The sequence below is a fragment of the Quercus lobata genome, unplaced genomic scaffold (assembly GCF_001633185.2).
Source record: "Quercus lobata isolate SW786 unplaced genomic scaffold, ValleyOak3.0 Primary Assembly Scq3eQI_142, whole genome shotgun sequence".
Classification (NCBI taxonomy): Eukaryota; Viridiplantae; Streptophyta; class Magnoliopsida; order Fagales; family Fagaceae; genus Quercus; species Quercus lobata.
The window spans coordinates 1,351-11,458 of record NW_022154973.1 but is presented as its reverse complement, the minus strand read 5'-3'; the positions used below and the strand labels follow the sequence as shown (position 1 = coordinate 11,458).

Genomic DNA, 10,108 nt, shown 5'->3' with positions numbered 1-10,108 from the left:
GTCCCATTGCTGATTCTCTTAAGACATTGGTTAATAATTTAGTTAAAGAAAGTTTTTATGGGAAAAGAAAAAAAAAAGCAATTAATATTTTGACAGTTTTTTTCATTTTTCATAAAAGTAATGTCAAAATTTTCTTAAAATGGATTGTTAATCAATGCCCTAAGGGCATTCGTTAGAATTTCCTTTATATATATATATATATATATATATTTTTTTTTTTTTTTGAGAAACAAACAATTGTTAAACACACACTTAATTACACTCTCTCACCAAATTCAAACGCATTACTTAACCCAAAGTACCATTACAAAAGGGCTAATTCTTGTAGTAGTAGAGTGGAGTTTTAAGTAATGAGAAAGAGTTACACTCAAACAATGTGGGACAACAACCACTTTATTTTTTATTTTTGAAAATTAATTAATTGTTAAACACATACTTAATTACACTCTCTCACTAAATTTAAACACATTACTTAACTCAAAGTATCGATATAAAAGAGTTTAATTCTTATAGTAATGGAGTGAAATTTTAAGCTACGAGAAAGAGTTACACTCAATAGTTATACTGTATAGCAGTAAATATTGTACACTTTTTACATTGGAATTTACAATATAAAGTTATAAACAAAGAACTTTCCCATATATTATTGTGAGTGAAGTGGATAATGTTTCTCGGAAATTCATACTGGGTACTTGTGTTACAGCATATCACAAAACACGCTGAACCGGAGTATCTGAAATTTCAACTTCTTCAGTAGTATTTCTCATCTCTCTTCAATGGCTTCCACTCTCCCTCTTCACCGTCCCACCCACTGGTTCCTCTTCACTCCTAAGGTCTCAATACTCTCTCTCTCTCTCTCTCTCTCTCTGTGTGTATTTATGTAGCTTGTTTTCTCTATCTAATTTTAGAAATTATGTAAAGCAGTTGAAGAGTTTCCACCATGGATGGTCACCACAGCGACCCAGTTGCTCTTTTCTTGCTGACACCCAAAATCAGATTAGACCCATTAGAGCAACCACTGAAATTTCTCAATATCCCATATTCCAACCTCCCCAAGTTGAAGAAGAATCATCCTCTGAGGTAAATACCACTAACTTTTCTTTCTTCATTTACTTGCTGTTTAATTTCTGAGAAAACTTAGGGACAAGAAAGTTGAATTTGTGAGCGCCAATATTGCATTGTTTTTAGCTCACATTATTTGCACCACCAGTGAATTTTCATGTTCATTGCAAACAAAGAACATATGCTATACAACAATGACAAAGCCTTAGTCCTAAAATTTTTGGGTTAGTGACTAAATTTCATGTTGACAAACCCCTCATTTTTCGGGGTTGGGACCGGTTATGAACAAAATATATGACACTAAGCAGAGACACAGGTTGAGTTGAGACAAAGAACATATATTATTGAAAAATTCAGTGTTTTTCTTTACATCTGTTTAATTTTTCCCAATTTTCTGTAAAAAAAAAAAAATAGTGCAGTTGTTTAGATATTTAGTTTTGATCATACCCTTTTGATGTCTGGGTTTTTCTTCATCTGTTATTTTCATTGCTAAACATGTGATTTTGTATTTCAAACAGTTGGAGTCAGCAGACCCTGATTTTTATAAGATAGGGTATGTAAGGAGCATGAGAGCTTATGGAGTAGACTTTAAAGAAGGGCCAGATGGATTTGGAGTGTATGCATCCAAAGATGTTGAACCACTTCGCCGAGCCAGGGTGAATTGCTAATCATTAGAGTTTCTACGGGTGCACCCACGTTTATAATTAGTTATTGCTTTTGCTCCTGCATTTTGTGACAACTAGAATATTAGTATTTTGTGTTTTTGATTATTTTCACATTTTGATGTCATGGTTAATCTTGGAGTCACATTTTTAGTATTCCATTGTAAAAGTAGTTTACTTAGTTGTGCAGGTAATTATGGAAATTCCAATAGAATTGATGCTAACCATAAGCCAAAAGCTCCCATGGATGTTTTTCCCAGATATAATCCCAATGGGTCATCCTATATTTGATATTATCAACTCGACCAATCCAGAGGTAATTGTAGTTTTCCTTGATACCAAAAATGAATTCTTAATTCTTGAACCCATTTATAGAATTAAATTTTCTTATTAAACTCTAGTCCCAACATATAATGTCAATTTGATCAATAGGCAGACAAGTCTGCTTGGTTATTGAAATGATGTTCAATTAATAACTTTTATTTATTTATTTATTTATTTTTGTGAGTGGGTACTAATATTGGGAAACTCTTTGTGGCAGACAGATTGGGACTTGAGGTTAGCATGTCTTCTTTTATATGCATTTGATCGGGGGGATAACTTTTGGCAGTTGTATGGTGACTTTTTACCTAGTGCAGAGGAGTGCACTAGCTTGCTTTTAGCTACAGAGGTGCATGACTGCAGACTAATAATCTTTTTAGCTCTAATGGTTCTTTGATTTTATTTTTGGTTGTTTTGCCCCCTTATTTATTGATTCTCATGTATTTTATCTGACTCTATTTGAATGCAATACGCTTGATTTTGGGTGATGAAGAGAATAAATGACTGAGTGAGTACTATAAACAAGCATATGCCGTGGTGCCTAGCTAATGGGATTGTTTTGGTTGTAAATGTAGAAATCATAATAATATAAATTTAGCATCAACTTGAATTAATGAAGTGGCTATATTTCACTGAGCCCAGGAAGTGTTTTTACTAGTAGTTACTCTCTTAGTGTTATAGAGTCAGTTTGTTAATTCTTTGTAGTTTTTCTTGATCAGTCATTTCTTGTAAACCACTATTTAACTATGTTTCTCTTCCCTATTGATATATATATGCTACAGGAGGAGCTCTTGGAGCTTCAAGATCCTAAGCTTGCTTTAACTATAAGAGAACAGCAGCACCGAGCTTTAGAATTTTGGGAAAAGAACTGGGTACCAAGAAACCTGTCTGTCTTATACTGTAGAAGCATTCTATTTTTCCTTTTCCATTATGTACTCCACTATTCATTGACATTTTTAATAATATATTGCACCTGTTTAATTGCACTCAGCACTCAGGTGTACCCCTTAAAATAAAGCGCCTTGCGCGTGATCCTGAGAGATTTATTTGGGCAGTGGGTATAGTACAATCACGATGCTTTAACATGCAACTAAGGATTGGTGCACTAGTTCAAGATACAAGTATGCTAGTCCCTTATGCTGGTAAGATTATACCCTCAAAAATTCTTAGAATCATATTCTCTAATCTTTTGCTCATCATACTATACTGCAAATATAAAAGTATAAAACTATGAGGGTTTAAAACAATTAATTGGTTTTCTATTTAGTAATATAGATTTTTTCATTTGAATATACATATATTTTTTCTAATTTAATAAAGAATCATGTAATCTCGTGTAGGGAATTCAATTTTTATTTTTGTAAGTCGAATAATGTAGAAATGATACTTTGTCAGTTGAAAGTAATGCATTAAACCTTTTACATTCCTTTAGCAATGGGGATAGATTATTTGATATATATATATATATATATATATCAACCTAATGTGTAATAGACTATACACATTCATGGTACTGTATAAAATTTTGATAAATTCGAATGTAGTTTTTTTATATTTCAAAGTTAATTAGTTAAGACACATGAATTTGCAAGTAAATATAATTGAAACATAATTATAATATAATCAGAAGGACACTTGGCATTTAATTGAACTGTATTTAAAATTTAGAGACACTTGACATCAAATAACAAGATAATTAGAATGGGACTTGGCACAAAAATGGATTGCAATTAGAATCTAGTTTGGATTCTTGATTGAACTTTTTCTTACCTTTTTTCTTTTACATAATGTATAAGATATGATTGAAGAAATTGATATTACAATGAAGCTAACGAGCCAGAAATAGACAAGTTGCTAGACTTGCCTTTTGGGTGAATTTTAATGTGGTAAAGTATGAGCTATATTTGGAGCTGCATAATACTGCATTCTAGTAGCAGATACTTCCCAAGAAAATTTTCATCAGAATACAACCTGCAAAAGAGTTTTTGTTTTGCCTAAAGCCTTGATCTGGTTAGAGACTGTGGTCCACTTTCCAACAAGTTTGTGGATTCTTAACAAAATTAAAATATGTGTCCTGTCTTATGGCCAAGAGAGCTCCAAGAAGAAGAAGATATGATAGTGAAGATCTTAGCTGGACACTTTTTTTGCATCCCACGTGTCAAATAGAGCACGCAATCAAGGTGCCTGGTTGTGACTAATTTCTTTTGGTGGTGAATTCCTGTCACTTCTAAAGTCAGGAGAGATGCAGCAGAAAACGTTTGAGTGCAAATTAACGTTTTAACGTCACCTCTAAAGTCAGAAGTGCCATGACTCATTTTAGGACTAGTTATGCTTGTTTCCTTCCTTTTATGGAATCTTAAATCTTGTGAAACTTTCCATATATAAGCAAATTTCACCTCAAATTTTCCCAACTTATTTGTATAGATTTATAGGTTAAGTTGGCTACTTTGTTATTAGATAAATGTTTGATAAACTTGCTTATATTTTTGCAGACATGCTAAACCATTCCTTTCAGCCAAATTGTTTTTTACATTGGCGTTTTAAGGATCGTATGCTTGAGGTGATGATAAATGCTGGACAACGGATTAAAAAAGGAGATGAGGTAATATCTTTTAAGATTATCAAATATTGAATCGATCAATTCTCTGTACAGTTTAAATATTTCTGCATGTGGAAATGCACAGATGGTGTTGCACAAAAGAGTAATTGGCTGTACAAAAATATATTTAGGACCATCTAAGTTAAAGAAAAACTAAATGCCAGTCTTTCTCTTGCGTTTCCTTTTCCTCGTCCTAGTCAGTTGTCAGGATTTTCTCCAAGCTAAAGAAACCAAATAACAAATGTTTACATTTATTAATTATTTTCCTTCCTAATAGTTACCTTCATGCAAGGACATGGAAACAAAATCAAAAGTTAATAAATAAATAAAAAGGGGGAGTAATGTTCAGGTCAGGTGATGCAGGACAATTAAAAGTAAAAAGGAAATTAAAGGATAAGCCTAAGAATCAGCACTTAGGGTTGCTTGGAATCAGCACCGAGCTAAACTTAGGCATTAGCACCTTAGGCGATAGGATCAACACCCAACTATTGGAATATATCCAATCTAAATTTCATTAATCATGTCTATATCAAATACTAATAAACTAGTCTCTTATATATAGCTAGAACTGGAAAATAAAGAGATAAAGATAACAACATACAAAAACTAATCCTAACTAAACTCAAATACTAATCCCTATCCAAATAAAAGTCTACAATTATCCAATTTCCTATAAGATAAATAAAAAAAAAATTGAAAATATAAATTCTAAAATAATTTTGGTTTTGCTCCTACATCATACTCCCTTGGTTGGAAAAGGCTCGACCTCGAGTTTTAAAGCGTTGAAGGATGAAAAGTGAAGACTTTGGCACATAATACTTGTTGCAGTTAAGAATTGTCTTTGGGAGCGTTGAAAATAGATAAACCTTGTATTCCACCTCAGGAAACTTTTCTGGAATCACAAATTCAATGATTGGAATTGGAGTATCAACCTTTTCGACTCTATCAAACTGTAGATCTGCATGCACCAAGGATGATTATTCAAGTATAGATGCTTCTTATTGTTTTAGGCTCTATAGTAGACTCGTCTGGTTGCATGAACATTGAAACTTCGGTTGACTCTTGCATTTTGTTGTCAATATCAAGGTCTGATGGTACTTGAATTTCCTTCATTTGAGTAGTCAAGTCTTGAACAACCTTCATTTGAGTAGCCAAGTGTTCAACAGTTTTCATTAGATTTCCTAAGTCTTGGCGTATGGCAGATACTTTATGAGTGAGCAAAGCATTGTTGCACTGCCTCATACTAATCCCTATCTAATCTCAAATCTAATCCCTATCTGAATAAAAATCTACAATTATCCAATTTTCCTATAAGATAAATACAAAAATCTGAAAATATAAATTCTAAAATAATTTTGGTTTTGCTCCTGCATTATCAGGGGTTTGGCTTTATGAGATACTCCACTAAGGGATTATTTTGAATCTTATTTATAATTAATAACAAATCCTAATTCCATGATAATATGTAACCAAATCCAGAATGCATGCACTTGGTGGATTTTTGAATTTTTTTTCATTAAAAAAACTTGAGTCAAATATGCAATGGTAGTGACTACAGAAATTAAATTGTGATTTGGTTCTTACTAAAAATAATACTTTTGTTAATTTACATCTCAAATTGTTGTCCTTGCATTTGCGGATAATTTACCCAAGTGAAGAGCATGTAAAGGATATATCTGTCTTAAATTTAGGACTGGAAAGTGGAAACCTGTAATGGCACCACGTTTATATCTGGGAGGGTGATTCTTGCTAAGCTTCTGAATCTTTGTAGAATTTGTAGTGTATTACTGCTTTTCCTGATAGAATCTTTCTTAAGCATTTCTACTCATGAATTCAACTTGATAATGAAATTCTGATAATATCTAGTTGCAAAGAAGTGTCAACTTTTAAAGCTATTTATTTTACATAATGATACCGATGAGATTATGGTTAACCTTCTAAATTAGAATTGGTTTCACCTCTGTTATTTATTTTAATATTTTTACTCTTCCTTGTGTTATCAGCTATTTTCTATATGCACAACTACTTATCGCTCATGTTGGATAGAAAGAAAAACCTAGGGTTAGTTATATCTTCTTAATGCTATACCATCTGCTGCTAATTTCATAAATTTCCACAGATGACCATCAATTACTTTAGTGGTCTGAAGAATGACATGCTCATGCAGAGATATGGATTTTCTTCACCTGTGGTAATTTGCTTTCAGCTCTGCTCTATTCTTTTTTCTGTTTCAGATGGTGCTAATCTCGTTGAGTTAGTAATACAAATCAAAAAGGTGATACTTTATGAAAGCTATTAATATTTTTAAGTGATTACTGATAGTGTTTCAGCCCATAAAACGGAAGGGAAGGGGGGTGAGGGAATTTTAAGTAAAGAAAAGAAAGGGTGGGTGGCTACTGATAGTTTTTAAGGGAGACTAGGTGAAATATCTTGACACCACCTTGAAATAAAGCAACAACCTAATTTTGGTTGGTGCTAGAAAATCTAGCAATTAAATAAAATTTTAGAAAATGTTATCTTTATGTCACATCTGGAATCTGATGTTCATGTCACATGTTCTGTACAATTTAATAACTATTAGTAATCTTTTTTGTATCTTTCGCATTATTTAAGTATAAACTTTCTCATAATGTAATCTCTAGCAATAATCTTCTTGATTAATAGAGTGCTTGTGGGTGGAAGAATGAGCATCCTCTTCATAGCACCTCTGTTTAGTATAATTTGGAAGTTAATATTTGCAAGTAAAACTTGGTTTTTATTTGTGATAAGCTTTTTGAAATTATTTTCTAAGCTATATATCTGGCTTGAGCTTGCAGAATCCTTGGGATGTGATCCAGTTCTCAGGCAATGCACGTATTCATTTGGATTCATTCTTGTCAGTCTTCAATATAGCCGGCCTTCCTGAAGAGTACTATCATAACAGTATGGATTTTCTAAATTTTCTGTTCACAACTTGGTCTATATTAAACTCTGTTAGCACGTAAAGACCTAGATTTGTCTTCCAAATGATCCAAATAAAACTTTTAGCAGGTCGGCTATCCAATGATGGAGATACTTTTGTTGATGGAGCAGTCATAGCAGCAGCAAGAACGGTTCCCACTTGGTCAGATGGGGATGTGCCTCCAATCCCAAGCCTGGAAAGGAAAGCTGTGAAGGAGTTACAGGAAGAATGCCAACAAATGCTTGCAGAATTTCCTACTAACTCTGAGCAAGACCAGAAACTGCTAGGTAAGGTTTCAACGTTAATCCCACTCTCAAAGACTGGATTGATAATAGGATTATACGTACTTTTGGCGTTTGATATGACATATGGTAAAATTAACATTTTGAAATGAGATCTGATGGAGTTGGCTCTCTAATTTATTTGGATAGCTAGCAGATTACTAATATGCCTGAAAGTTAAAATTAAGAGACATTTGAAGCTTATATTAATCTTCTATGTTACTACCAACAGATTCTATGCCAGAAGCTAGCAGAGCACTTGACACTGCAATAAAGTATGTGGTCTTCACATAATCTAATTGTTTACTCATTACTGAGCCTTTTGGGTTCTAAATGTTGCAAAAAGTGAGACCCCTTATTGATAATTTCAATGTTAATCTGGACCATGCAGGTATAGGTTGCACCGGAAGTTGTTCATAGGGAAAGTCATTCTGGCATTGGAGATGTATCAAGAGCAAATATTGTTCTAATTCTTGAGTTTTCAACTTTAAAGATGTAGGAAAATTTTGTTTAGCTAATTATTCAAAAACTTTATTAGTTGAAGGACTAATGTTAGTAAACTAGTTCAAAGTGTTTGGAAATCTGTGTTTGTGCAAAGTTGTTTGCCTTTTCTTTTACTATACTTTTTGCTTAATCCTCTTTCTCGGCAGATGATCATATAAAGCAGCTACATATGCCTTCATACATTTTATATATTTCATATACATCAAAAAGAAAAGAAGTGTGAAGAGTTTGGAAAGCATTTCTGGTTATAGTGCTGTCAAATTTTCATACAAAACTATCTTTACTGGGGAGAGCACTCTTTTTAGTAGAAAGATTACTCATGCTTGACTCTGGTTGGGAGGCCATGAATTTAAAGGCTTGCTGGCGATGTATGTTCCTCCTTAATTGTAGCCATTACCTTAGTTGTGGTCTAAATAGATGTTGATGAGGCCATCATGAGTGAGATTCTTGGGTTTTGGTTGTTGACTTAAGTGAATGGAGGTTATGGGAACCGTTGATACGCTTTCTTTTATGGGCACAAATCCTCAATGGTGGTTATAGTCATCTATGGAGTTTTACTTTTGTGCCTAAGCTCAATGCATGAGTACAACGTTTAATTTTGATGGGCCCTAAATTATTGGAATAAAGTGGGTTGGGCTGCATTCTTGTCTCACGAAGTGGTAAGGGACCGTTTAGACCATATTATTGTGATAAACGATCTAATGTGGCCTGGTTAAGGTGCTAAGATCTCTCCCAATAAATTGTATTTGTTTTATTTATCGAAATAAAAAGCTTTACTAGTTTGGTCTTCAACAAACACCCCCCCCCCCCCCCCAAAAAAAGAAAAAAGAAAGAAAAACTGGTCTTTTATTGTTTTTTTTTTTTTTTTTTTTTTATTTAAGTGTCCCTTAAAAAATAATAATATTACCAATAGGTTATAAATTTTTTACAAAAGCCTACCCAAATAGTCTTTTTTTTTTTAATGAAAATAATACATGACAATTCTTTAGCGGTTATTATAAAAATTCTTTTTTATTTTTTAGGAATCTAATACAATTCCTTTTAAGGTATGTGGCAAAAGAAAATCCATTGTCAAATCCAAAGTAGAATATCTATTTAATATGAGTGATAAAATATTATCCAAGGCGTTTTAGGCTTTGTCAACTTAATTTCAACAATGCACCTTTCGGATTATTTTTTCAAGTTTTCATAGTTTTCTTGACTACTCAATTTTTTTCTTCAATGTATTGTTCTAGTATTAAGTTTGTTGATCTTTGAGACAAGAGTGAAAAGTCGCATAAGATGTCAATAAAATGAAAATAAACTTTTAAATATATATTTTTTTATAAGTAAGTTTTTTTAGAGATTGATTGGAATGATTTTCTCTAAAAATTATTCTTGATTTGTGTATTGACTATTGTTTTGATATTTGTGGGTCATATATGCTTGGATTTAATGTAATTCAAAGTTTGACTGCAAACTTAATTGTAGCCTAAAACTACAACTTTCACTAAGAAAAATTAACATGACTGTATATTTTCAAAATCTAATCATTTAAGTACACGTTCTTTAAGTTCTTAACACACATGTCAAATTTCGTATCGATCAAATATTGTTTACTATTCGATCTATGAACTTATTTTTTTATGCATAATTTTAGACTACAAAAACTTGAAATTTAAATATTTGCTTGAAGACATAGCTATTAATCTTTGATTTTCTAAAAAATTTGTAAGTATGGACGATATAAGAAGATAAT

The 10,108-nt window shown here is 32.4% G+C and overlaps 1 protein-coding gene across 4 annotated transcripts; it reads left to right on the top strand.

Moving 5' to 3' along the window:
* The first annotated feature begins 658 nt into the window (after nucleotides 1–658).
* Nucleotides 659–8,552, top strand: LOC115973635 (protein PLASTID TRANSCRIPTIONALLY ACTIVE 14-like). Of its 4 annotated transcripts, none has more exons than XM_031093891.1 (13): nucleotides 659–833; nucleotides 925–1,080; nucleotides 1,581–1,718; nucleotides 1,915–2,040; nucleotides 2,266–2,394; nucleotides 2,828–2,917; nucleotides 3,037–3,187; nucleotides 4,538–4,647; nucleotides 6,764–6,835; nucleotides 7,461–7,566; nucleotides 7,675–7,872; nucleotides 8,099–8,141; nucleotides 8,258–8,552. In XM_031093891.1, exons 1-13 carry the CDS (start codon nucleotides 777–779, stop codon nucleotides 8,334–8,336), a joined length of 1,455 nt encoding a protein of 484 aa, XP_030949751.1. In that variant the 5' UTR covers nucleotides 659–776; the 3' UTR covers nucleotides 8,337–8,552. The 4 variants fall into 4 exon arrangements, with proteins under 4 accessions (XP_030949751.1, XP_030949749.1, XP_030949750.1 ...); XM_031093889.1 differs by having other exon boundaries at nucleotides 7,672–7,872; XM_031093890.1 differs by having other exon boundaries at nucleotides 922–1,080.
* The last annotated feature ends 1,556 nt before the right edge of the window (nucleotides 8,553–10,108 follow it).

Excerpts from the sequence above, each read along its gene's own strand:
- LOC115973635 (XM_031093888.1), top strand. The coding sequence starts at position 777 with ATGGCTTCCACTCTCCCTCTTCACCGTCCCACCCACTGGTTCCTCTTC. Across the intron at positions 1,719-1,914 it reads AACCACTTCGCCGAGCCAGG|GTAATTATGGAAATTCCAAT; the intron begins GTGAATTGCTAA and ends TTAGTTGTGCAG. Across the intron at positions 3,188-4,537 it reads TATGCTAGTCCCTTATGCTG|ACATGCTAAACCATTCCTTT; the intron begins GTAAGATTATAC and ends ATATTTTTGCAG.